Consider the following 26928-nt stretch of genomic DNA (forward strand, 5'->3'; position numbering starts at 1 on the left):
GGGCACACAGGAGGACAAGGCTCCACCTCCCTGAGCCCAGCCCAACCCCCTGGCTGGGAGCACTTGGGGGAGCAGGCTGGGTGTGGAGGGAGGGTCAGGAGTGGAGGGTGAGCAGGCATGGCCTACTGTCTGCCACCTGACTTGTGCCAGGCCCAGAGCAGGGGCATGGGCGGGCCAGGAGACTCTGGGTGATGGTGTCTGCATTTCCAGGGCTCCAGGCAGGGAGACACCATGATGTCTGGAAGCCTGGAGCTCAGAGCCAGAAGCTGGGGAGGGGCTCAGGATGATACCTCACCAGCACCCCGTCAGGCAGGAAGCAGGGACACCCAAGTCTCCAGTCTGCCAGCAGCACTCTACCACCTCTGTAGCACGGTGACCCCAGGAAGGGTCTCTTCAGACCTCATCTTAAACTGGGTGGTGCTGGGCTGCGGGAAGAGTGGGGAGGGGGTGACTTTGAAGTTCTGACAGCTGCTGCTATGCTGGCGCCTGGGTCTAGGCTTCAGGCCGTTGTTCTCTTGAAGAGCCTCCACAGCCCAGGACAAGGCTCCCCTCCCACCTGGCTCTGGTTTCCATATCCACATTGACGCGCCCAGGTCAGCTCAGAGACACAGGATTCCCAGCGGTGCTGCCCTTTGACTCCAGGAGCATCTTCCCAGGGCTGGACTCGAAGATGGGGTGGTCCTGCAGCTGCCCGGCTTCAGGCACCCAGGGAGCAGCCTTGTGTGCTTCTGCTTTGGGGGCCTTAGTCTGGGCATGAACTGGAGTTCCGTGAGGTCCTTCCACTTCCTTAATTCCAGAGCCCCCCATCTGTCTTTTTTTTTAGGGCCGCACCCTCGGCATGTGGTAGTTCCCAGGCTAGAGGTCCAATCAGAGCTGTTGCTGCCAGTCTACACCACAGCCACGGCAACACCAGATCCTTAACCCACTGAGCGAGGCCAGCAGAGCCCCTCATTTGGAGGAGGAGTCGGCAAGTACCTCAGGGTGGCCTGGCTGCCCCCAGGGACGCTGGGCCCTTCATCCTGGGTCAGGCGTGCTTTCTCCCTGATGCGGCCCAGCTGGCCCCAGAGAAACAATCAGGGGCCAGAGGCCACCAGGTGCATCCTGGACAGGAACAAAAAGCGGGTGGGAGCGGGTTGCGGGGCAGGAATCTGAGAACGGAATTCTGGAGCAGGAGAGCCCAGCTGGCCCCACTGCCGGGCCTGGGGAGCCAGGGCTGGACGGAAGGAAGGGCGGGCACCCACAGCCTTCACGGCCTGGATTGGGGCTGGGCAGGGAAACCAAGGCCCAGAGGTAGGAGACGGGACACCCACCACCCTCAGTGCTCCCCCAGCCCCGGTCTGACACCTGGGGAGTACCCACAAGGCCAAGAGCACAGACCTGGCAAGACAGCGGGGTGGAGGGGTGTTATTGGGGGAGGCAGACCGTGAACAGCCCTCCTGTGTACCTGCTTCCTGTCATGGGCTGTCCCTGGGCAATGGCTTCATTGGAGACTTTAAGACACATGGCAACTCGCGCAGGACGCTTCCCGCCTTAAGCTGCAGTAGGGGAAGGCTGGGGACTTTGCTGCCTCAAGAGCAGGTGGGTTCCAGGGCCTAGGGAGCTGGCTCAAGGGCTGAAAGCAAGCTAGGCCCTACTGACCACCCTAGGCCTGGGGTACTCACCACAGAGGGTGCTCTCTGAGGGCCAGGTGCAGAAACCAAGCTTTCAGCCCTTGGGCACTGGGTGTGGCCCGGCCACACATGGGGAGTTCTACAAGGGAAGGCTCCAGAATGGAAACTGCATGGAAGAGCCTCATAGCAGCCCACACTGGAGACTAGAGTGACCCCAGCATTTGCTGAGTGTTGGTCTCTGCCCAATGAACCACCTGTAGTCCTGTCTGGGCCCCAGGTGACTCTCAAGAGGAGCTGTTCCTTTTTGTCTTTTTATTTTTATTTTATTTTATTTTTTTAGGGCCTCACCCACAGCACATGGAGTTTCCCAGGCTAGGGGTCCAATCAGAGCTACACCTCCCGGCCTACACCACAACTCGGGATCTGAGCCTTGTCGGTGACCTATACCACAGCTAACCCACTGAGCAAGGCCAGGAATCGAACCTGTGTCATCATGGATGCTAGTGAGATTCGTCTCTGAGCCACAGTGGGAACTCCGAGAGGAGTTGTTCCTTGTGTGTTTGAGTGAGGCCTTGAGTGGATATGGGCCCCAGGTGTGGGCAGGAGGGTTTTGTCTCAGCTGTAGGAGTTTGCTCCCTGCAATGCCCGGAGAGCAGGTGAGGGAACGCAGAGCCTGGGGGAGGCTCCCCTGGTGGGCATTGCTTCCCCAGGTCCCTTGGATTCTGACTGGTGGCACAGCTCAGGAGGTGACAGAGCAGAAGGACAACAGTCTCGTTTTACAGGTGAGGCAGCAGGTCCCTTAGGGCGGGCAGGAAAGCCACAAGGCCAGGGCATCCCCCGGGGTGTTCCCAGGGGCAGTGGCCCACCTAGAGGGGGAGTTCCTTCACTAAGCCACAGGAAGGGGGGTGCCTTCATGAGTGCGGGAGGACAGGACAGCACAGCCTGCTGTTGCCAGTAGGTGGCTTGGACCCAGTGAATGGGGGTAAGGGGTCTGCAGGCCAAGTGGGGGGTTGGAAAGGCAGCCAGGGACAGGGGACTTCCCAATTTGAACATTCTCATGTGCCTTGTCCCATGAAGTCTCGGGTTTTCCTTGAGTTATGTCAGGGTCCTGAACAGGGGCAGAGTGGGTGCAGGGACACTGAACATCGGGAAACGGGGAGCAGGGGACCCAGCTGGCTGGAGGGAGTGAGCAGGGGAGGCTGCCAGGCACTGGAGGCTGGGTCCTGGCAAGTGAGGGGCATCTCCTAGGGCTCTGCATCTGAGGCTGGAGCAGCTGGCCGAGTGCCTGTGGAGGCTCTCTCTTCCCACTGGCCCTCCCAGCCTGCAGGGCTGCTGCACAGCCCTGCTCCCATGTGTGACTCTGCTGGTCCCAGGAGATTTGAGAATGCAAGGTTCCTGTGAGCCCTTAGCTACCAGCACCCCTGGCCTCTGAGCAATTGTCCTGCTGAGCACAGAACTGGGGTTACTCCCGATTCAAGGGTGGAAGAGGGGCTCCTCCTGCGGCTGTGCTGAGGTCCAATCCATGTGAGGTCCTTCCCAATCTGGAATCCACAACGTGGATCTGGGGGACGGGGCCTGAGATTCCAGGATGGTCTGCGATGCGGGCTGGGAAGGTGGAAGGCCTGACCAGGCCCCAGAGCCGGGGAGGTCTCAGAGGGGTCACTGGAAGTTGAGGCCGGCTTCCCAGAAGCATCCTTTGAACCGAGGCACCGGCACACGCAACCCACCAGATTCAGCAAGGGAGGACAAGGCTGGGGCTCTATGGCAGGCATGTCCCTTCGGGCCCTTGTAAGGATACTGAACTTTCTCCTTCGGGAACTGGGGATCCATGAAAAAATCTGAGGAGGCGCGGTCACAGGGCGCTTCCCAGGATGACGTCGGGGCCCGGCCCGCCCCGCTCCCAGGATGTGCTCCGGAAGGATCTCAGCGGCGAGGGCAGCCCTGGGGGCTTCTTGGAGAGGAGGGAGCGGGGGCCCGGGCCCCTGGGCAAGGACTCGTCGGAAGGGAGGGGCGTGGCGCGGGTGGAGGTGGCCGGAGAAGGGCGCGGAGGGCGTCCGCGGGGCTGGCGGGCCGGTCGCCCTGGCGCCCTCGGGCCTCGGTTTCCCCGCGCGGCGGGGCGGGGCGAGTCGAGGGCCGCGCGAGCCTGGAAGTCGCCTGCAGGGGGCGGCCGCGGGCGGCGCGGCCGGAGTCGAAGTCGCAGCCGGAGCTGCGGCGGAGACCGCGGGAGCCGGCGAGCGAGGAGCAGGTCAGAGGGGTCCCGGGTCCGGGGTCCCCAGAGTCTCAGGAGGGCTGCCTGGCGGCGTGGGTCTGTCGGAGGCTGCTGGGCCGGCATGGCGGGCGGCGCGGGTCCCCTCCCTCAGGTGCCCCGCCGCCCCGTCTCTTCCCGCCGCTCCGAGAGCGAGTTCGAGAGCCGGTCCGAGCCCAGACCGCGGCGGCGGGAACGGCGGGCGCAGGGGCGGCTCCGGCGCGGCCTCCGACCTCGGCCCAGACGGGAGGCAGTGCGCGGACCCTCCGGGCCGCCCCGAACCAGACCGGAAGGTGCACAGGGGAGGCGGGGAGGGGAAGGGGCGAGGGCGCGCGGCAGGAACGTCGCGGGTGCGTCCGGGGCCCGAGCGCTGGAGGAGCCCTCGGGGGGCGCCGCCGGGCTGGGCTGCGCTGGGCTGGGCAGTGCGGCCGACCCCTCCGACGAGGCTCCTACAGGTGGCGCGGCCGGCGTCCGGGGAGGCTGGGGGAGCAGACGGCGTCCCGAGCGCCTGCGGCGCCGCGAGGAAGGGGAGTTGGACGCCGACCGAGCGCGGCCTCGTCCGGTGGGCAGTGGTGGCGGGAACCGGACTCGGGGGACACAGGAGAGGCCGGGCTGGCTCCGACTGTACTGGCCGGCCGCCGGGCTGTCCCGAGCCGAGGTAGGAATGGCGGGAATGGTGGCGGCCCTCGAGGGACTTGGCGCAGGATGCCCAGGGGATCCAGGAGGGCCCGGGCCAGAGGAGCAGAGATGCCTGAGCACGGGCGCGGCCAGCGCGCTTTAGACTTGTTTCCCCGACTTTACAGTGGAAGGAAGGTGGAGGCCAGGGCTCATGGGGAAGAAAGAAGGAGAAGTAGAGTGAGGGAGAGTCTCCACCCCATCCCCTAGACTGGAGCTGGTCTGGGAGAGCACTGGGCTGGCCCCTCAGTCAGCTCTCCCTCCCCATCGCAGGGTGCCCAGGCCACTTCCACCTACAGGGCCTGTGTTCCTGCCCCGCAGGAGCTCAGGCCGCTCTCCCTCCCCTTGGCCTCTGCTGTCATGGACTCCCAGGCCCTGCGCCCTCCAGCAGACTCTTGGTGTCACCTCCATGTCCAGCCAGGGCTGCCCCTGGGTGTCATGGCCCTTGGGCCATGATTGAGGACTCTTTCAAGCTGGTGGAGCAGGAAGGATGTGTGGGGTCAGGGGCTTGTCCTGGAGGCCTTTTGTGGGCTGCGAAGGCTCTGCCCTGTGTGCCAGGCCCCCACCCCAGGTCACAGCCCCGATAGGAGCTACTCACTGAGGCTTGTCCACACCTGCTTGCTCTGCCCTTGTCCTTTGGAGTCTCCTGGCTCTCCTGAGTCCCTCGGGCCACTGCCCCTCCCTGCCCATCCTCTAGTGCAGACTAGTTCCTGGGCTGAGCTGGCCTCTCTGTCACCTCAGGGAGGCTGAGGGGCAGCCCAGGCACGGGTGGCAGGAGAAGGGCTTTGGGGCCGCGTGTGTGTCACCACCCTCATGTTGGCCTGGAAAATACAGGTCCCGGTCACACCCTGGTCCTAGGAGTTCAAGGACAACCCAGTGGACCTGAGATTTCGATGCCCAAACCTAGTTGTGGTCCTGATTCACTCTCTGGGCATCTCTGGGCCAGTCACTGCTCCAGCAAATGCGTCCTCTCGTCTGTAAGACAAGCATGGTGGTGTGGGCGATGAGTAGAGTCCAGGTTGTGGTGGAGAATAAATGACATGGGCACTGACGGTGGGGACGGTCGAGGTCTGTGCTTGAGGTGGTAAGCCTGGGGTCAGGGCAGGGCTCAGGCTTGTGGGGTTGGGGACACAGTGAGGGCACACTGTTGGCAGAGGGACACATGGATGAGACTTGGATTGGGAGTAAGCATGTGGCTTCAGGGCACAGTGCTTGTGAAATGCAGGGTCTCTGGGCGGTGTCAGCCATGCACGTCCACAGCATGGCTCTCAGCAGTGACCCCCGGCTACCTGCCTGACCTCTGCCTGGCCCTGCTCCCCACACCCCAGCTTGGTGGGAGGCCCGTCCTGTGTGCTGAGAGATGCCCAGTGAGAGCAAGGGGAGCAGGCCCAGGAGAGAGGCAGGGGCTTGAAGGACTGGCTGAGAAGAAGTTCTGGTGTCAGGGGACCCTAAGGAGACCACTGGCATCAGGTGCCAAGTTCTTCCAGCCTCTAGGGCAGCCTTGGGAGGGAGGGTATGCCCCAGGGCCTAGAGCTGGAGGGAGCAGTGGCAGGGCCATGCTGAAGCTGGGACCCTGGATGGGGTGCAGGAAGTGGGGGATAGCAGGAGCTGGGATGCAGGGAGGAGCCCTCCCCAAGAGGCTGCTCACCTCCTGGGTACAGCTAGGAGCTCTGGGTGGTGGGAAGAAGCAGTTCAGTGGCAGGTCCCCCAACCCCTGCCCAGAGTCATGGAAGGGGTCCCCGGGGTGCGGAAGCCAGGGGGTCCTGATTGGGATGAGAGGAGCCAGGTAGCAGGGAAGGGGGGAAGCCAGGGTGCCCCAGTTCGCCAGGACCCTCTCAGGCCTCTCCCCCATCCCTGAGCGCTGCACAGCCTGGCGCTTCTGCCTGGATCCCGGGCCGGGGCTGGTGCTGTCTTGTCTGGTTCCCACCTCAGTGCAGCGGTCACTGGGAAGGAAGGCTGCCTCCTTGCACCGTGGCAAGGCTGTCTGTGCCACTCCGGGGCATCCCCTGCTGTCTGGGCTGGTGGTCTCTGCCCAGAGGTCCCCAGGGATGTATCTGTCACAGGAGCATTCACCTCTGGCCTCTCAGTGGCAAACTGGGAGCAGTGGCAGGGCTGTGCTTCCAGGGTTCTGGCTGACCCCTGCCCTTTCCTGTCAGCCTCTGGGGCTGCATCACTGTATCTTTGTCCCAGAGACCCCAGGATTGGTCTGCATCCCTCCCATCCTCAGTGTAGCTGTCCCGTGGGAACTCCTGGGCCTGTGCACCTGGCCCTGCCCCTCAGCAGGCCAGCCTTCCACCACAGCCCGCCCAGGCCTGCAGGGTCTGTGCTCTCAGGCCACCTACCTTGCCCTCTTCAGGCATTCTCTTGAGAGGTAGGATACCATCACTGCAGCCTCTTGCCCAGGTCTCAGGGAGTGTGGAATGGAGCAGGAGTGGGACCCCAGCAGGTAGGCACCAGCACCTCGTGTGTGTGGAGTGGCCCCTTGGACGGGGGTGTCAGAGGAGGTGGCCAGTGTGGGTGAGTGGTCACCTCAGGCTGGGAGGAGGCATGACCTGCAGCCTATCAGGCATCTGGACTGGACACAAGGGGATGAGAGGGGTATTCTAGGCCCCAGGTGGGAGAAAGGCCCTGTGGCCCCAGGGGCTGCTGATGCGGAGGCTGCTCTGGGGCCAGGCTCAGTGCATACAGCAAGGCTCAGCCCTGGTCCTGCCCACATCCTGCCCCCAGGCGCTGGCTGAGAGGGGCAATTGCACACCCAAGGGGCCATGAGGGAAGGAACACCACTGATGGCTGCCTGGGTGCCAGGGCCCAGCCCTGCAGAGGGGGAAAGAGAGGAGAGGAGACGCTCTGTGAATGCGCACCTCCTGGCAATGCTGGAGGATACGGCCTTGCTCCTGTGATGGGTTTGGGGAGGCTCATGCCCAGGCCAAGGCCACCACACAGGCCAGGCATGGCAGAGCCACGGGAGGGCTTGTGGTTGCAGCAGAGCTGAGGTGTCTATCCTTCCAGCTGTTTGTCCTTTGCTGGCTGCCCTCCATCCTCCGCCCGAGTTCCTTTCCCATGAGCAGGTGTCGGTGCGACTCACCTGCCTGCCATTTCTCTTGGTCCCGCCCCCCAGACTGCCCTCCCCGAGGTCTGTGTAAGACCTTCACGCTGTCCTCAAAGCCCAGTGTCTCGCTGGGGGCACAAGACAACCGAGTGACTATGTTCACCTCACCCCTTGTTTCTCATTTCTAGGATTTTTATATTATTTCTTGTTCATAGTCACCTATTCTCATTTTGTTTCTACCAATAATTCTATTTATGGATGCTATTCCTTTATCTCTTTGGAGATCCTCAATGTCATTGAAAATCATTATTAGATCACTGTTTTCCCTTCATCTCCTCTGGAATGCTGTCTGTATTTTGGGTGCTGCTACTTATTTTTCTTAGCCTTAATATTCCTCCTGTACTTTGAAACTAGTCTGCAGGCTCATCTTACCTGGGAGCTGAGGTCCTGGAGGTGAGGAATAACCCGCACACCCCAGGGTGGCAGCCAGCTCTCAGGACAGCTCCCCCTTGAGTCCACCCCACCCCACCCCCGCAGGCCTGGCAGCAGGTGGCACAGAGCAGGTGTCTGGAAATGTGTGCCATGAGGAAGTAGTGAAGGATTCTCAGGCTGGGTCTGGAGCCCAGGAACAGGCTCAGGAACATGGCTGCTGCAGGTCCAAATCCCTGCACTGGCCTGGGTACACTGCCCTTAGCTGCACCCAGGAGCAGGTGTGCAGGGTCTTGCCTGGAAGCTGGCAGTCATCTCCACCCAGCAGGCTCTGGGGGGTACAGCCACCATCTGGGCATGTGTACAGAAAGCCTTGCCAGTCTGACATACAAGGAGCCAGGAAATGTGTGGTTCTGATTAAGTGGAGTTTTAATTAAAGTGGCCAGGCTGGTGAAGGTGAGAGGAAGGCGGGAAGAGGACAGTGTGAGTCTGGCTGGTGGGGAATCCTGTGCGTTGTCCCTTCAAGGCGCACTGTGTATGTTCCCAACATGTGATGCATCTATATGGGACAACTCTGCCCTGTCCCCAGCGAGGGACGGCCACAAGGAAGTAGTACATTTTTATTTAATTTCCCCTCCTGGCTAGCAACAGACAGACCAAGGATTCATTAGAGCCAACAGAGAGGGAGAGGAAATTGCCAGACCCTGGCTCCACCCCCCAGGTCTCCCATCTTCCTGTCCCTCTTGGTCCAGGGCCTGTGGAGGGAGGGAAGTAGAGCAGGGCCAGGAGGCCCCCAGAACTCTCCTGCCGCCCTTTTCCATGGGCATCCTTCAGCTCTGGTCCACTCCTGATGCTCACGCTAAGGCTGGGAGGTCATCAGCTGGTTTGCGCCTTGGATTCCTCATCTGTAAAGTGGGATTCATGGGGCCGGCCAGTGAGAACACAGGGGACCACCGCCCAGGCCCTGCACCCTTGTTTTTAGAGCTCCCAGGCAGGCACACGAGCTGTTGTGGAGGGTATGGAGACCAGGCATGTGGCCCCTGGGACAGCAGAGCTGGTGGCTCAGTGGTGGTGGGAGGCTGTTTCTCCTGAGCTGGCTGACGGTGTATGTTGATCCCCAATTCTTGTCAAGGACAGATGGGTACGTTGAGACAGGCTGTCACCGGACATTTACATCATGGGAGCAAAGGGTGTCCCCGGCCCCAGGCTGGCTTGTGGTCCAATAGCCAGTGGCTCTGGCCTCCCGCCTGCCCTGCCCACCCCAGTGCCTTGGGCTCTATGGGGCTCCACTCAGGGGAAGGAGGTCCTGGGTGGGCAGGTGCCCACGTTGCCTGTGTGCCAGGCAAGGCTCCGTGACCCATGCTGGCTTCAGAAAGCATCAGGGGGGCAGCAGGTGTGTCTGGCTCCCTGCAGGGCTGACCTGGGCAGCAGCAGCTGCTGCATCCAGACCTGCGAGGGTGCCCTAGGCCTGCTGGTGGCAGGAAGGCAGCTTCAGTTTGGCCAGGAAAGGTGTTAGCATCAGGTGCAGAGTCCTGGGAGCCCGCAGTGCAGAAGGCAACAGGGAGGCCTGGGGATTAGGGGTCCTGAGGCTCCCAGGAGACCCTCACTGAACAGAAGTCTGGGTTAGAGTCCCGAGAGCCCTTCCATGCTGGGTACCCTGACTCTCGTGGAGGGCAGGTGCTAGTGGTGTGACCCCATCGGGACTCTGGGCGGTGGGACTGGCCGGCCCAGCATCAGCCCCACAGGAATGACCTAATCATCTGCTCAGGGGGTTGCTGGCAGCCCCATCTTTCTGCCCCCAGAATGGGGTCCTCTGAATCCAGGCCATGGTCTAGGGCCTGTCCATGCAAATTCCCCTGGAGAGACTGAGGCGGGGTGGGGTGAAGCCACCAGGAATGCGGCTGGCTCACTGGTGGTGGGAGGCAGGGTTCCCGGGCTCGCTGGACCTGGGAGGCCCCCGGGTGGGAGGCACCCTAGGCCTGTCACTTACCTCCTGCTGAACAAGGCCAAGACCCTGGATGCACAGCAACTGCTGTCAGGGTGCCCCTGTGAATACTGTTCTGGGCAGCAGGCCGGGAGCACCAAAGGACACCAGGAGACTTGGTCTGCCCCACCCCTGCCAGTGACATGCTTTGTGGGCAGCTGGCTGGCAAGTGTCCTGAGCACAGCAGGGCTGGGTGGGCTTCATGGTACCTGGCAGGGCCCTAGCAGGCCTGGGAGAGCTGCAAAGTGTCCTCAGGGGCTTGGCCTCCTCTCTCCCCCACAGGCACAGGAGTGCCTCTCAGGTGTGGCGGCTCCAGCAACCTGAGGCACATTGGAGTTAAAGGGAAACTTGGGGCTTAGCTACTGCAGCACTGTCACCTCCTGGATGGGGTCAGGAAGCCTGGCCCTTTGAGCACAGGCAGGGACCACAAGCAACCTTCTCCCAAGGCTGCTAGTCCCATCTGATCCCCCATGTCTTAGAGGGGAGAAGGATGCAGGCCTGAGCCACATGCTGGCCTGAAAGGCAGCTTCTAGTCCCCAGGCAGGTGGCCCATGTGCACCTGGGACCCGTGAGGACCCAGGGCTAGAGGAGGGGTGGATTCCGCATGGGGACTACTGGGCAGCACAAGTCAGTGTGACAAGGGGGGGTGGAGGCCATGGGGAGAGGTCCCTGGGCTGGCAGTGGCAACAGAGACGATTCCACGAGCTCAGGGGGTCCCGGGGGTTTGGGGCTAGGGAGACTGCTGTTTCTACTGGGTGTTGCTAATTCTCTACATCTCTATGTTTCAATTCTGGGGGAGCCTTTTCTTTTTTTCTTTTTTTGTCTTTTTGCCTTTTCTAGGGCCGCTCCCGCGGCATATGGAGGTTCCTAGGCTAGGGGTCGAATTGGAGCTGTAGCCACCGGCCTACACCAGAGCCACAGCAACGCGGGATCCGAGCTGCATCTGCAACCTACACCACAGCTCATGGCAACGCCGGATCATTAACCCACTGAGCAAGGGCAGGGACCGAACCCGCAACCTCATGGTTCCTAGTCGGATTCATTAACCACTGCGCCACGACGGGAACTCCTGGGGGAGCCTTTTCAAATATGGTTTCTCATAGAATCAAGAGTGACAGCTGAAATGGTCCCCAAAGGCTCAGGTTCCAACTTCCCCTTCTATCAGTGGGAAGCTGAGGCTCAGAAAGGAAAGGCATTCTCGCTGGTAGTCCCCCAGTGCGTCCTGGAGGGGGAGGCGGTGTGGGGGGTGTGCCCCGCCCAGAGGTGCAGTCAGGGCTCTGAGGGGTGGCTCCCTTCCTGTGCTCCCTGCCAGTGAGCGCCAGAGGGCTTCTCTGCTACTGTGAGACCAGGAGCTCTGGGGGCTCTGCTTGCCCCCAAGGCAGCACAGGTGGAGCAGGCTGAGGCTGGCTGAGAGAGGCATGGTGGTCCGGGGGAGGGGGGCTTTCCCAGGGAGAGTCGTGGGGCAGGGTGAGCTCAGGGACCAGGAAACTGGCACAAAAGGCTCAAGAAGCTGAGCCCGAGGGGCCAACACAAGTGACTAAGCTCTGAAAGTTCTTGGCTCCCCAGGAAGGGAGACAGAGACCGGGGCTGCTCCCTGGCCCTCTGTGTGGGGTTTGGGGTGGGAGAGGCTGGCACCTGGCCTGTGGGGAGGGCACTGGGGCTGAGGGCCACCCCTGGGGGTCTCCAGCGGTGGCCCCACTCCTCACAAGGCTTCTCCCATGGCAGGTGCTCAGGAACCCTGAAGCCGAGCAAAGATGCTGCAGAGCCCCTGGAGAGGGCCTGGCTTCTGGAGACGTGAAGTCAGTTGTGAAGAGGCCCTGGGGGAGGCCCCCCGCCGGCTCCTGTAAAGAAGGGGCTCAGGGCCGGGCAGGGCCGGCGGTGCTGCAGCTATGGACCGTGAGCTGGGCTGGCCTGCGCCCTCACTGACCCTGCCTGTCCATGGAGGTGTCCACCATGGCCTCCTTGGAGTACATCATGGTGGAGCTGGCGATCGCCGTGCTGGCCATCCTGGGCAATGTGCTGGTGTGCTGGGCTGTGTGGCTGAACAGCAACCTGCAGAATGTCACCAACTACTTTGTGGTGTCCCTGGCGGCAGCCGACATTGCCGTGGGGGTCCTGGCCATCCCCTTTGCCATCACCATCAGCATAGGGTTCTGTGCCGCATGCCACAGCTGCCTCTTCCTTGCCTGCTTCGTCCTGGTCCTCACGCAGAGCTCCATCTTCAGCCTCCTCGCCATCGCCATTGACCGCTACATTGCCATCCGCATCCCACTCCGGTGAGCCAGGGTGGGGGTGGGAGCGGGGTGGGTCACAGTTGTGAAAGGCGGTCTATGCCAGGGTCTGCTCTGTGCCAGGATCAGGATGAACCAGGGCCAGGGCTGGGTCTGGTGTCAGAGTGGTGAGCTGAGGTCAGGGCCACGGGGCTCAGTCTAGGGCTGCCCAGGGCTGCCCCCCAGGGGCACAGGGCAGGCTGGCCCTCCCGCAGCTACGTGGTTGAGGCTGCTGTGTTCTGGCTGTTGGCAGATGTGTGTGGCGCAGGACTGGTGGGTGTGTCCGGGCCACTGTTGACACAGCGCAATACCCGGGCCACAGAGCTAGACGCCCACCCATGCGCCTGCCTTCCTCCAGCTCCTCCGGGCCGGGCCGGCCCACAGTTAGCACATGAGGAAAATGACCCAGAGAGGGGAAGTGACTTGGCTGAATGCCTTGGTGAGTCACTTGGACCTTCATGCAAATTCTATGCTTCTTGGTCACCAAGTGCTCTTGGTCTTGGAGACAGCTCATGATCTGGCTGTTGCACGGGGGTTTTTATGGTGAAACTTTTGTGAAGTGACTTCAGCTAGGTATTGTGTAAATGAAGACTTTCCCTTGGAGTTCCCGTCGTGGCTCAGTGGTTAACAAACCCGACTAGGAACCATGAGGTTGCGGGTTCAATACCTGGCCTTGCTCAGTGGGTTAACGATCCGGCATTGCCGTGAGCTGTGATGTAGGTCGCAGACATGGCTCAGATCCCGTGTTGCTGTGGCTCTGGAGTAGGCCGGTGGCTACAGCTCGGATTAGACCCCTGGCCTGGGAATCTCCATATGCTGCCGGAGCGGCCCTAGAAAAGGCAAAAAGACAAAAAAAAAAAAAAAAAAAAAAAAAAAGACTTTCCCTGAGGCCTGAGTTCATGTAAATGAAGAGGCTAGAAAGTATGTCCCATGCCCTTGGAGGAGAGCATCTGCTCTCTGTCCTGGAGCTGGGTTCACAGCCTAGATGGCTGCAGGCCCTGAGGGAGGTCACCAAGGATGGCATGCCCCACCCAGTGGAGTTCCTCTGACATAGAGCAGGCACCGCAGGCCCACGGTGGGCTGAGGGGGCACCCACCTGAAGGGAAACAGGCTCCATAAGCAAATGGAAATTTAGTGTCAAACCCAAGGGGGCCTTTAGAGGTCCTTTCCTTCTATCTTCTGGTTGGAAAAAGGAAGCTCAGAGGGAAGCCAAGCCCCAGGCCATATAATGAGTTGGTAGCATAGCCAGGGCCAGCCTGGGAAGATTGTGCCTGCCATTCTCTGCGGCTTTAATCTTTTAGGAGCTGATGGCAGGTGGCCTTGGCCCCAGAACCTAGGATCCAGGGGAGCAGACATCTCGCCATGCTGCTCAGATGGAGGAGGGAGCCAGGGCCCGGGTGGCCTCCTGGGACAGTGGTCTTGGGAGAGCCTAGGACGCTTGTCATAAGAGAAGGGGCCATGGGCTGGCCCTAGTGGAGGACCAGCCTAAATGGGCAGAGCAGAGCCAGAGTCCAGGCTAATGGACAGCTCAGGACACAGGCCTGAGGGCTCCCAAGCAGACCAGCGTCCTCTTTGGGTCCAGGCAGTGTGGGCTGGGTGGCTCTGGTGGGAGCATCACGGGGAACAGAGGGCTCGCTCTCACCTTATCCCCTGGGGTAACAGAGGGCTCCCTCTCACTTATCCCCTGATAGGAGGGAGATCAGAGCTGCTGGTCTCAATGGAAAGGGCCTTGGCTGCTGCTGGTCTGTTTTCTGAGGGTAGGCTGTGCTGTGTGATGGGCAAGTCAGCTGCCTCTCTCTGGGCCCATTGTCCATCTATGAAAGGGACTGGTCTCCCCCTGAGCTCACAAAGGCGCCTTGAGGGTCCAATGAGAGGGCTAGAGTGATGGGGCCTTGAGGAAGGCCGGCAGGGCGGAGCTATTGGGATTCAGGTCTTTTTGGAGCTGCTGGTGGTTCCAAGCCATGGACCGACCCCATCTGCATCCTGACTCCCAGGACTGAGCTCCACCCAGACCATGGCTGAGCACTGCACTTGATGAGGCAGGTCAGCTGGGACCTCAGGTCCGGAAGTCGATGGGGATGACAGCAGAGAGGAAGCTCATCTCCCTCCTGGGCAGGAGGCCCACAGATGGCAGAAGGCGCTGGCCCGGCATCGTCTTTGATCCTCTGGCCACATCATGGGGCGGATGTTATGGGCCTCCTGTTACTCCTGGGGGGGCCGGGGCTGGAGAAGGAAACGTGCCCTGAGCCAGGGCCTCTGCTCTCCTCTTCTGAGGGGGCTCCTGAGAGCAGGCTGGGCACGAGGGGAAGCCGGATGGAACTTGAGCTCCTGGTGGCTACTGCCTGCCCTTCCCCAGCCTGTCCCCTTCCAGTGGGGACCAGCATCCCCTGCGTGCCAGCTTCCGCCCACCCAGTAAGTCCACTTGGCTACCATGAGGTCCAGTCTCTGCCCATACTCTGGCTGACCAGGCCTGCCCCACTCCCTACTTTTTTTTTTTTTTTTTAAAGAATTCAGTTTCAGGAGTTTCCATCATGGTTCAGTGGTTAACAAATCTGACTAGGAACCATGAGGTTGCAGGTTAGATCCCTGGCCTCACTCAGTGGGTTAAGGATCCGGTGTTGCCGTGAGCTGTGGTGTAGGTCGCAGATGCAGCTTAGATCCAACATTGCTTTGGCTGTGGTATAGGCCAGCAGCTACAGCTCCAATTAGACCCCTAGCCTGGGAACCTCCATATGCCTCGGGTGTAGCCCTAGAAAAGACAAAGACAAAAAAAAAAAAATTCAGTTTCAAAAGTCTACTTGTTCCCTCCCAAGTGCAGGTCTTGCTGAGGTAGGGCAGAGCCTGCTCGGGGAGAAAGTAGCCTGGCCAAAGGCAGGGATGGGAACTCTCCATGTCCCAGGGTGACAGACAGAGGCTTCCTTTTCCTGGGGCATTCCATACCCCTTGTCCCTCACTCTAGCCCCTGGTAACTGCTCTTTCCTGGGGAAGCAGGCCTTCTGTGGGGCAGCAGAGTCCTTTGTGGTGATTTGCCCCAGGAGACAAAACCAAGCACCCTGAGTTCGAGGAGGAAAGGATCAGGAGAGAGGACTCCCTGGAGGAGGTGATGCCATGGGTTGATGGGGGGGTGGGCAGGTTTAATAAGAGGGGCCAAGCCTGGGCAGAGGCCCAGGGAAGGCATGAGCATGCGGACTCCAGGCCAGGGAGAGGTGTCAGAGGAGAACAGGCCTTCAGGGAGAGTATGCTCAGGCTGCCTGTGCCCAGGGGAATCTAGTTTTACCTGGAGACCAGTAGCTCTTCCATCCTTGGTCACTGGCACTCTGGGCACCTCAGGAAAGCTCTGCCTTCTCCTGACTGAAGGGCACGTGCACATGAAGCCCCATCTGGAATTGTAGGGGGTGTTCTGGTGTCACAGGGTGAGCCCCAGTGTGAGCAATGGGGAGCCCCTAGGAAGGGGCACAGGGATGCAGCAGCAGTTCTAGACATGGGGGCTTTCCCCGGGTGGTCCTGGTCTGAGGCTCAGGGCCCAAGACGTAGCTGCCTGAGTCATAGCCTGGGAGTGCTAGAGTGCTGCTGTTTGGGGGTGGTTCTGTTTGGGTCCTCTCAGCCTACCAGTCTTCCTTTGAAATAAATAACAAAATTTACTTGTTTAATGCCTTTTTTGAGTAAATAATACCTACATGTACTAAAACATCGAAGAAGAACAAAAGGGTAGGCGGAGCATAACGGCTCCTTGACCCACACAGACAAGCCATGATCTTGCTTCTGTCCCCACAAAGGCCTCTTCACAGCTCGCCTCGTGGGTCTCCTTATCTTAATGCAGGCATCCGAAAGCAGGGATTTCGGGCTGGGCCCTGGCTGTCCAGGACTCATGCATTCAGTTATCAAGACTCCTCTCCTCCTCAGCAGCTCCCCTTCTGTGATCACCTCAGAGTGCAGGTGAGGTTTGCTACTGGTGAACAACTGGAAAATCTGAGGCTGGTGGCCTCCAGGATCCTCCACACCATCCCTATTACTGCCTGCTTCTGCTTAGCTGCCTAAAATGACAGGAGGCGCACCACTGCCTGAGGCAGCCCATTTCTCCTGTGAATAATTCACTCACCTTGGGCTCCAGTCCACCACCGATGCTACATTTGTCCTCATGGGGCAGTGCTCACAGGACCTAGATTCTTAGTCCCATTTCACAGATGAGGAAACTGAGACTCAGCAAGGCAGAGTGACAGAACACAGCTAAACAGGAACACGCTAGCACTAGAACCCAAGAGAGAGCTAAACTTTTCTCAGGGAAAATATCAACATTAAAAAAAGCCGCCTAAAAAAAGGGGGGGGGAGGAATTCCTGTCGTGGTGCAGTGGTTAACGAATCTGACTAGGAACCATGAGGTTGCAGGTTCAGTCCCTGGCCTTGCTCAGTGGGTTAACGATCCGGCGTTGCCGTGAGCTGTGGTGTAGGTTGCAGGTGCGGCTCAGATCCCACCTTGCTGTGCCTCTGGTGTAGGCCGGCAGCTACAGCTCCAATTCGACCCCTAGCCTGGGAACCTCCATATGCCGCGGGAGGGACCCTAGAAAGGACAAAAAGACAAAAAAAAAAAAAAAAAAAAACCACCTATTTGCAGAGGCACAGAGTAAGTGCTATGTAGGTAGTCAATGGATTAAAAAAAATAGCCTGTGACCTCACATTTGAGGCTCCAGAACAGGGCAGGCAGAGTTGGCTGGCTGGGGCTTTGTAGAAATGGTCAGGTCTACAACCCCCTTCCTGTGCAGGTACCCACACCCCTGCTGCACTGGCTGTGAGCTCCTGAGAACAGCTCTGCCCCTTGCTGTTCGGATTCAGAAGAGACAGACTTACCCTGGCCCAAGCTGCCTGGGTTCCTGCAACGCCTGCAGCAAGTCAGTTCCTCTCCTGGGCCTCAGTTTCCCCATCTATAAAATGAGGGAATTGGACTAGATAAGAGGTCAGAGATCTTTTTTTTCCCCTTAATTTGAATTCATTGACAAAATTTAAACAAGGGAAGACTTTACCCAGAAAATCAGCTCCCAGTCCCTCCTGAAACCTGGTAGCACCAGATGCACACCTTGCTGGCGGGGGCGGGGAGGTGGGGACTGTGGGGGCACAGTTGAGGGGTGCAGAGCATGTCAGCTGCCTCCTGCACACTGGGGTAAACACCTGCCAGCCTGCCTGCCTCACACATTCGTGACCCGTGGCTCCTATGTCTGCTAGCCCATGGACTAGTTTCTGGGGATACTTCACATTCTGAGATTAAGTAAAGCACGTCTTTCCTGACACCAGTGTGTGTCCCTGTCTCAGTACTGATCATGCAGAGGTGGATCTAGGGATGCCTTCCCCTGCAGAGGCCCCCCAGCCTTGGGGTCCCCGCCTGGATAGGGTTTGACTGAGCTTGGGTAGGAAACTTCTGTGAGAAGATACCTAACCTGAACTTAAAGGATGGGTCGGGTTACTAGAGGGAGGGCAGTCTGGTGTTAGAATCCGGACCATTACATGGTCGGCCCTCAGAGGTTACTGAGGTCACCTTCCTTAGCCAGTGAGGTGACTTTTTTTTTTGTCTTTTTGCCTTTTCTTTAGCCGCTCCCGCAGCATATGGATGTTCCCAGGCTAGGGGTCTAATGGGAGCTATAGCCACTGGCCTACACCAGAACCACAGCAATGCGGGATCCGAGCCGCATCTGTGACCCACACCACAGCTCATGGCAACGCCAGATCCTTAACCCACTGAGCAAGGGCAGGGACTGAACCCGCAACCTCATGATTCCTAGTCGGATTCGTTAACCACTGTGCCACGACGGGAACTCCATGAGGTGACTTTTTGGATTGCCCGTTTTTTTTAATCAACTCTTACTTTAATTAATTTTAATTTTTTTTTGCTTTCTAGGGCCACAGCTGTGGCATATGGAGGTTCCCGGGCTTGGGGTCCAATCGGAGCTGTAGCTGCCAGCCTATGCCACAGCAATGCAGGCTCCGAGCCACATCTGCGACCTACACCACAGCACACAACAATGCCAGATCTTTAACCCACTGAGCGAGGCCGGGGATTGAGCCTGCAACCTCATGGTTCCTAGTCGGATTCATTTCCGCTGCACCACAATGGGAACTCCTAATCAACTCTTTTTAAAAATCCACCTTTTGTTGGCCTGGGGTCAGCTTCTGGGCTGGCCAATCAAGCCACTCCCTGAGCCAGGCTCTAGGGAATTTGGGGCAGATCCCATCTCCCTGAGGCTTAGGATCTCATGCAGCTCTCCCCTCTGGAACATTAAGGCTGCTACATAAATGTTACCACATACCAATCTCGGCTTCCCAGAGGTCTGTGGGTGATCTGGAAGGGAGAGAGGGTACCTCGTTTGGCCTGGGACCTCCACCCCTCCTTTACCCACCTGTGCCATCTCTCCTTGGGGGCTTCTGGAGACCCTAAGTGAAGAAGGAAGACATGGAGCACAAGAGCTGTGAACACCTGAAGGTCCCACCATGCTGGGGACACTCCTGACCCATGTCCACTCCAAAGGGAAGCAAACCCATTCCAGCTCACACTAAGTGCCACGTGGAGGTGATGACTTCTCCCTCCCTCATCACTTAAAAATTCCCACAAAGCACACTAATCAAGTGCCGGGACCACCGGGCATTCTCTTCAATAATCACAGGACTCTGATGCCTGCCCTCCTTGTCCCTCCTGTGAGAAGAGCCCAGGCTCAGGCCCCTCTGAACAGAGGGGACCCTGGGGCCAGGAGGCAGAAAGAGGCTGGTCCCGGGCCTCACAGTAGTGGGTGGGTGGTGCTGCTCTTGCTGGCTGACTTCCACCCTTCCCAGTCCTGGGCTCCCAGGCCTCTGACTTTTGTCTGCCTTCCACAGGTACAATGGCTTGGTGACTGGCACGCGGGCCAAGGGCATCATTGCGGTCTGCTGGGTGCTGTCATTTGCCATCGGCCTGACTCCCATGTTGGGCTGGAATAGCTGCAGCCAGCAGGAGGTGGGCAAAAACCAGTCACAGGGCTGCAGGGAGGGCCAGGTGGCCTGTCTCTTCGAGGATGTGGTCCCCATGAACTACATGGTGTACTTCAACTTCTTCGCCTGTGTCCTGCTGCCCCTGCTGCTTATGCTGGGTGTCTACCTGAGGATCTTCCTGGCAGCCCGGCGGCAGCTGAAGCAGATGGACAGCCAGGCACTGCCAGGGGAGCGGGCTCGGTCCACGCTGCAGAAGGAGGTCCACGCTGCCAAGTCACTGGCCATCATTGTGGGGCTCTTCGCCCTCTGCTGGCTGCCCCTGCACATCATCAACTGTTTCACCTTCTTCTGCCCTGGGTGCAGGCATGCCCCGCCCTGGCTCATGTACGTGACCATCATCCTCTCTCACACCAACTCCGTGGTGAACCCCTTCATCTATGCCTACCGCATCCGTGAGTTCCGCCAGACCTTCCGCAAGATCATCCGCAGTCACATCCTGAGGCAGCGGGAGCTCTTCAAGGCAGGTGGCACCAGTGCCCGGGCCCTGGCGGCTCATGGCAGCGATGCCGAGCAGATCAGCCTCCGCCTCAACGGCCACCCTCCTGGGGCGTGGGCCAACGGCAGTGCCCCCCAGCCCGAGCGGCGGCCCAATGGCTGTGCCCTGGGGCTGCTGAGTGGAGGGAGTGTGAGGGAATGTGGTGGGGACACGGGCCTCCCAGACGTGGAGCTCCTCAGCCTCGAGCTCCAGGGAGCGCGCCCAGAGTCCCCTGGCCTCAAGGCCACCCGAGCCCAGGACAGAGCAGGAGTGTCCTGATGACCCCGGGAGGGAAGCCCTTCTCCTGGCGGGCAGAACCAGTCACTCAGGAGAAGAGTGCATGGGAGCGGGTGGCCGGTTCCCACTCTGGACAGAGAGGAGGGGGCCCGGCCCAGCAGCCTGAGGCCCAGCAAGAAGGGTCTCGAGTCCGAGGAAGCCGATGTTTCATGCTGGGAGGCCCGGTGCAGAGCATCTTGGCTGGCTGGGGCCGGTCCCCAAATCCAGAAGCACCTGGAAGCGCCACCTTGTCTGTGCAGAGCATCTGTGGCAGAGCAGGCTGGCTGCCGGCTGAGTGGTTCCCACAGGCCCCCTGCAGCACCCCACCCTCCCCAGCCTCCTCAGGGGTCCAGGAGCTGCTGTGTCTGGAGGTGGCTCAGAACTACTTTCTTCCAGGAGAAAATGTAAACGCAAGGAAACCCTTTTTATTTTCTCATCGTCCCTCCCTGGCCGCCGGGTCTATTTTGGTCCTGCTGCTAACCTGGCACCAGGACTTGGCCCAGGGAGTCCCAGGCAGCCCCTCCCACTGCCGTGAGTTGCCTTGCGTCTTGCTCGAGGACACCGGCCTGTAAGGGAGCAGGGCCAGGGTGTGGGCGCAGGGGCGATGGGGGAGGCCGGCAAGGTGCATCCAGGTAGCCCAGGGCTGCCCATGGAGAGGCCCAACCTAACTGCCTTTCCACCTGAAGGGAATGTATTTTTTTTTTTTCTGAGATAAAATAAAAATGAGCCATGTTGTGTTTTAAGCCTGTCCAATGAGAACGGTGTCTGACTTTCCTTCCCGACTCCACAGCCAGGCCTGGCACACATGCGCATGCATGCACACACACAAAACACACAGGCACGAGACTGTATCACAGGCGTGAGAGCACGTGCACAAGTGCAGACAGACAGATGGACAGCCTGCAGCTGTGGTGGGCAGGGGGCACCCAGGCTCCCATCATCTAGGGAACAGGCTGCCTGGCTGCAGCGAAATTCAAATGCCCGTGTGCAACCCCTGTGAGAGTGGGATGTGCAGGCAGGGGGGCTCTTTCCCCAAAGGCCACTGACATGGTCAGCCCTGGCCATCCCCTCAGTGTGGGGATGGAGCTCCTCCCTCCCTCATTACCTAAGGTCCTCTGTCGATCTCTTTCTGTCACCTGACCAAAGCTGTGCCCCGCCCTCCCCACTGCCCTCCTCCAAGACTCAGCCAGAGGCCGCAATGGGATCTGAAAACCATGCCGAGGTGGGGGGTGGGTAAACCAGCCTCCTTAGACTCATCCCCCCTCCTCCCATGGTAAACCTCCAAGGAGCAGCTATTTCCTGCTCTAATGTGTCTCTGGGGCCCCTGCCACCCTTCTGTGCTGTGAAGTCTGAGGCCCAGGGGAAGCGAGCCTCCTGGCCGAGGGCACATCTAGGTCTCCAGTCTCACAGGCCACTGGCGAGGCAGGGACATTAGAATTTCATAGTAATCCTCATGCACCCCTGAGAGCCCCCTCTCACAGGAGACTAAACAACAGAGAGACTAGACCACCTCTCCTGAACAGAGAGGTTAAGTACTTGCCCCAGTTGCACAGCTAGTACATAGCAGAAGCGAACATAAAACCCCAGGTTTACGTGACTGCAAAATTCATCATCTCTGTCCCTATTCACTTATGACGAACCATTTCAACCTAACTGAAAAATATAAAATAATACAATATTCCCACGACTGCTCAAGAAGTGAAACATCTCCCTGTATCACCGCCCTGCCTCCTGCACCTAGAAACAACCATTGTCCCGGGCTTCATTCCTCCACACAGTAGTAGACTTTTACTAACAGATGTATATGTGAGAGGCCCCAAACAGCACAGATTTGCTTCAGCACTATTTACTGCCACATCGGTCTGAGGGCCTTGGACCAGCTGTGCAAAAGAGACTGAGGACCCTCTGAAGGGCACTGGTGCCTGAGCCCCCACCCAAGGGTGACTCTGGGCAGACCCAGGGGTCCTCATGGGCCACTGAAACAAAGGCACAGCCCATGCTGTCCACACCGTCCACCCTCCCTCCTCTGCACTTTGGCCTTTGCTGACTGCAAGCTGAGGCCTGGTCTGTGCCCCAGGCGGCCAGGAGCACCGGTACCATCGATCCCCATGACCCACTGTTGGGGAGAGACCACAAAAGTGGGAAAATAAGAAACATCGCCTCTCCAGCCTTTTCTGAGGCCTCCTAGGACAGGGTTCTGGGTGCACGGTGGAGGCTTTGGGTTGGGGAGGGGCAGGCCCAGATCCTCAGAAAATGCTCTGGGTACAACTAAGCCCTCGGCCCTCTTGGGACCAGCCCCTAGGCCAGCTCTGGAGCCCAGACACACGTGTCCATGCCTCCTCGGGTTCCCAGGGGGCCACACACACTCTGCGCAGGCTCCCACTGTGAGCCAGACTCATGTGTAAGCACCCGTGCACAGACATGAACAGATGCAGGTCACTCCCTGATGATGAGAGCACACGTGTGTGCATGCAGACATGAACAGTCACCTCGACAGGAGCAGGTGTCTGCAGCAGCAGCAGCAACAGTGACAGTGGGGCTTGGCCCAGCCCTGCAGGTGCAGACACATGTCCCCCAGGCAGGGCTGCCAGCGGTAACAGTGGGGCTGCTGTAACCCCTAAAGCTCTGTCCAAGCAGCTCTGCTCTCCCTGTGTTCTTCCTAAAGGTGGGCAGCATGCCACACAGAAGCCTGTCCCTGCATGAGGGTTCAGAGGACCTATCCTAGGGGAGGCCCAGCACCTCTCCATGGCAGTTGTGGCCATGTCCCCAGGGAAGTCTGTGAGCAGAGGCCTGGCTCAGGCTGGGTCCTGGCTCAGCACTGGCCCCTGGAAGGCTTCCCTCTCCCCTTGAAGCCCTACCTTTTCAGCGCCCCCATGTGCATTAAGGTCTTTCCTCCGTAATGACTCAAATTGCACACTGGGCTCCCAGAAGCGGCTGGGGCACAGTTCTGGAGACCAAGTAGGGCGGGGAGGAGAGGAAGCAAAAGGACTACTTCCTAGGCCAGCTCTACCAGCCCCTGGATCTACTGGGCTGGGACATGGTGTCCCAGAACTGAAAGTGAACCTTCTTTTCAACTGTGTGGAGAAATGGGGGCTGAAGGAAGCCAGCTGCTCAGGCAGTGGGAATGGTCTATAAGGTGTGGACAGCACCATGTGCCAAGAACACTCCTATCCCGTTCTGTCACACAGGCTCCCTGCACGGCCAGTCTTGTATGCTGCCATGGTAGACACAGTCCTCCAACTCCCACACTGGCCCCAAGCACTGCCCGAGCATGCTGGGCCAGGGGCAGCCTCTACTGATGGGAGGGGTCCCATTAGAGGCAGAAGTGGGGTGAGCTGAGGTCTGCTGTGAGGCAAGCCTCTCCCTCAGTGACCCCTGTCTACTGTGAAAAGTGGAGGGTGCGCCACAGGAACACTGGGTCAGCACCTCCCCCTCCCCTGTCCTAAGGCACTGTCACTGCGCTGTCACTCATCATTAGCAATAACTGTCACTGTGGGGACAGCCCCCGTCAGGCTGCAAAACTGGGAGGGGGTGGGAGAATGTCAGATGACTCAGCCTCAGAAGAGCGGGCTGGACAGAGCACAGGGCCCATGCACATGCACCCTCCTCCACCCCCTCCTCTGCCAGAGGAGAGGGCAACTCTGCTGACCCCCTGCCTTCCCACTTGCTAGGCTTGGAGAGGGGGACTGGCCAGGGAACAGGTGCAATGAGCTAGCGTCTTCTGGGAGAATCAGCCATCGAGACCAGCACCTAATGCCTAGTGACCACTGGGCTCGCAGAGGGCTAGACCTGAGCCCCATCTCCTCTCTGCTCCCCTCAACCTCTTGGTGAACCTGCTGGTGAGAGCTAGGGCAGGAGCAGTGGAGGGGTGCCCAGGGTGCCACAACCACCGAAGGAAAAGAAGCCGGGGCATTGGCGGGATGTGGGCTCTGCGAGTGCAGGGGAGGAACAGGCCTCAGCCAGCTGGGCAGTCAAGCAGGTTGAAGGGAGCTGTCTCTCAAAGGCCAACGGTCCAGTCTGGGCACCTCTTCCAGGGGGTTGCGAAGAGATACAGAGGAGGAGAAGCTGAGGAGCTGCGCCTGATTTACATCTGCCCACACAAGATTATGCAGGCAATTTTCAAGTTAAAATGTTGTCAGAGGGCTGTCACAGTTTTGATCTCTCTTCCTTGTTCTTTTGCAATCCACCCACATTTTCTAGTAGGGTTGCAAAGAAGCATGAGGGTGACAGAACCTGGTTTAGATTCAGAGATTTCTGGAATTGTTGAAGTTAGATGGGATTTTATATAGTTTTCCCTTGGGAGAATCCAGGCTAGAGCCCAGCGTCACAGCTGCCATCGGCTGCAGAGCCTTTAGAGGCCTACAGAGGCCAGGCCAGGCCTTGTGCAGCCGTCCCAGGCATCTTGGGGTTTCAGCTTGATTCTCTTCTCTGCCCTGTTCAGACATGCCAAGTCATCCCTCTGCTCGGCCCTGCCAACACACCCTGCTCTGCTGAGCTCTGAATGGGGGTCAGCACCAGGTTCAGTCATCAGTCTCGCCACTGACTGCCTCTGTGACTGTGGGCAAGTCCCTCTTTGAACTGTCATGCCTGCTTTTAGATAGAACAGGCAGTAAATGTGAAAGTGCTTTGGAAGGCATATGTAACATAAACAAATGCCCAGCCATTCCATGGTAAAGAAACATGCAGAATGTGAATTTAAACCTGTCACCTGGAAGCCTGAGGTGCTTGCAGGGACCGGGAGCTGGGTGGGGATACTGGCAGACGGCAAGGACACTGACCATGGATCATTTGCTGTCTGCAGCTCCATCCTGTCCCACGTGTTTAATGTCTCCAACCAGGGGAGTTAAAGCGTGTCAAAGAGGGAACAGAGAAGAGATATAGCAAATGTCTGGGCTGACAGAGTCAGGATTCAAAATGACCTCAGGAAGCATTAAAGCTGAGTAAAGATCAGCGTAAAGTCCTACACTGAGTCTGAAAAAGCAAATGTGCAGGGGGAAGTGGGGACAGAGGATCCGGCTACCATCAGTTCATGTCATGACAATGAGCATTTCGTCGCTAAGGTCAGCAGGGGCAAAAGCCAGGCAAAGTGCCAGAGAAAGAAGCAACTGCAAGCTCTAGCTGCTTTGAGGGACAGTTAAAAGGAGCCCCAGGTCGGGGCAGCTTGCGGGGCCCCAGTCAGTCTTGATACCCCAGCAGAACATCAACATGCTGAAGTCCCCATGCCATGCGTCGCCTGGAGAAGGCAGCCTCTCGGAAACACCTGGCAGGAGTAACAGTGCCTGAAGGAAGGTGCCCCAGACAGGGAGGGTCTGGAAACAGGAGACTGAAAGGAGGCTGCAGCAGATGCAGGTGGACCAGAGCAGGTGGGCGGAGCACAGAGGGAAGCAGCTTGTTGCATGCTGTCCTGAGGGCCAATGCGCTTGGCAGGACCTACAGGAGCTCTGGGGCTCACAGAACTCTGGTGGAATAACCACAGTTCACATTAGGAGCCACCACGGTGCAACCAGAGGAGACGTGCCAAGGGCATACAGCCTCGCCAGCCTGCAAGGGGCCTGGGTATCCGGAGCCTTGAGGAGCCTCCCTGGACAGCACAGGCATACCGCCAGAGGAGGATGGCTCTTCCTTCCTGCCCAGAAGGGTCTCAGGGTCCTGGAAGCCAGAAGTGGGGTAAGACAGGTTGGTAGGGAAGAGGGAACGACCAAGTATAAAAAAACCAAAGCCATCACCTGAATCAGGGACACAGACACAGATGAGGGCGGTGACTGGATGTAAACTGAAAGGGGTCAAAAGGGCCCAGCGCCCTGTATGGACAGATACACCCACCAGAACCATCTGCAGCGACGGCAGCGCTGTCCAGCTGAAGGGCACTGGTCTAGAGAGGGGGTGAGGGGGAAAGCGTGTGATTTATCAGGTCAGCAGGGGGACATCTGGAGAAGCTGGAGGAGCTGGGACATTCACGCAGCACAAGTTAAGCCAATGTCGCCAATTCACCAAGTGCTCTGCTCAGTGAGCAACCAAGGGCACAGCGCAGACAGGTCCTCGCCCACCTCCTCCCTACACTACACTTCCTGCTGCCACCCCTAGCTTCCCGAATTCAACCTAATCTTTCCAGATGTCTTCTGAGTCTGTTCCATCCATCCTATCCCTGGGCCCCCCAAAACCGTGGTATCAGCTGAGGCCGCCTCATCTCTCACCCACCTGAACAAGCTCCAATCTCACCTGTCTGCATCTCTCTGTCCTCACTGACTCAGCCCCTGTAGGCAGGTTACCCTTTCCACGCCACCTCCTGGCTGTGTAACCCATCACACCTCCCTCTGGAATGGCCATGAGGCCACAGTTTCCAGCCCTGCCCCCACCCACCCTCCCACCTGCCCCAGCTGAGCCAAGCTCAACAGCTCCCCCAATCCTAACCCATTCCCTGACTCACCCTTTTAGGGAGGCCTGGAATGCTGACACTCTGAATCACTCCTCTCTTCATCTGAAGAGCTGCCTCCTCCAGGAGGCCCTCCTGAGCCCTCTGCTGGAAGCCCCTTCTCCCTCTCCTGGTTTCCTTTAACACTCAGCGCCTGTCCTGTGCACCTGCTGTGGGTAACATCTCTCCTGTTAAGATATGACTGAGCTCCCAGATGATGTGCCACTTTTACCAGTGTGTGTTCTATCTCCCTAGCTAGACCGTAAGTTCTAATCTGGACCGTGTCCCCAGAGAGCCGGGCGGGCAGGGCACCTCCTTGTCGCAGGGCTGAACATGGTGAGCGCTTGGTGATGCATGCTGACCAGGCATCTGGGAGAGGCCATGGCCCTGTGGTTCAGAGGTGGGGGGTTTTAGCTCTTTTCTGTTCTGAACGGGTCATGTGACTCTGGGTATGGTGGCAAGTCTCCTTCCCTGCAAAATGATGAAGCAGAG

General features: G+C 59.0%; 1 protein-coding gene and 2 long non-coding RNA genes across 6 annotated transcripts in view; 1 reads left to right on the top strand and 2 right to left on the bottom strand.

Moving 5' to 3' along the window:
- Window positions 1-3823: 3823 nt before the first annotated feature.
- On the top strand, window positions 3824-20780 carry ADORA2A (adenosine A2a receptor). Of its 4 annotated transcripts, none has more exon segments than NM_001444622.1 (3): window positions 3824-3855; window positions 11718-12268; window positions 19121-20780. In NM_001444622.1, coding segments are annotated over 2 exon segments (1230 nt in total). In that variant the 5' UTR covers window positions 3824-3855; window positions 11718-11945; the 3' UTR covers window positions 20028-20780.
- Window positions 8615-26928, bottom strand: part of LOC146396672 (uncharacterized) — a 59488-nt gene continuing 41174 nt past the window's right edge. Inside the window, exons 3-5 of the long non-coding RNA XR_014826013.1 lie at window positions 17108-17181; window positions 15540-15642; window positions 8615-8913 (exon numbers count right to left, since the gene is read on the bottom strand). This is a non-coding gene — a long non-coding RNA (uncharacterized LOC146396672). The remainder of the gene's footprint in view (window positions 8914-15539; window positions 15643-17107; window positions 17182-26928) is intronic.
- LOC146396673 (uncharacterized) lies at window positions 20751-26688 on the bottom strand. Its single transcript, XR_014826015.1, has 2 exons — window positions 26452-26688; window positions 20751-25673 (listed from the first exon to the last, which is right to left on the bottom strand). It is a non-coding gene; the product is annotated as an uncharacterized LOC146396673 (long non-coding RNA).

This window comes from Sus scrofa, chromosome 14 (assembly GCF_054392235.1).
Source record: "Sus scrofa isolate SSC_HxYL_T2T_F1_AM1 chromosome 14, Sscrofa_HxYL_maternal_Yorkshire_Landrace_v2.0, whole genome shotgun sequence".
Lineage (NCBI taxonomy): Eukaryota > Metazoa > Chordata > Mammalia > Artiodactyla > Suidae > Sus > Sus scrofa.

Coding starts and splice junctions, on each gene's coding strand:
- ADORA2A (XM_084993209.1), top strand. CDS start 11,931: ATGGAGGTGTCCACCATGGCCTCCTTGGAGTACATCATGGTGGAGCTG. Junction 12,269..19,120: donor GCCATCCGCATCCCACTCCG/GTGAGCCAGGGT, acceptor TGCCTTCCACAG/GTACAATGGCTTGGTGACTG.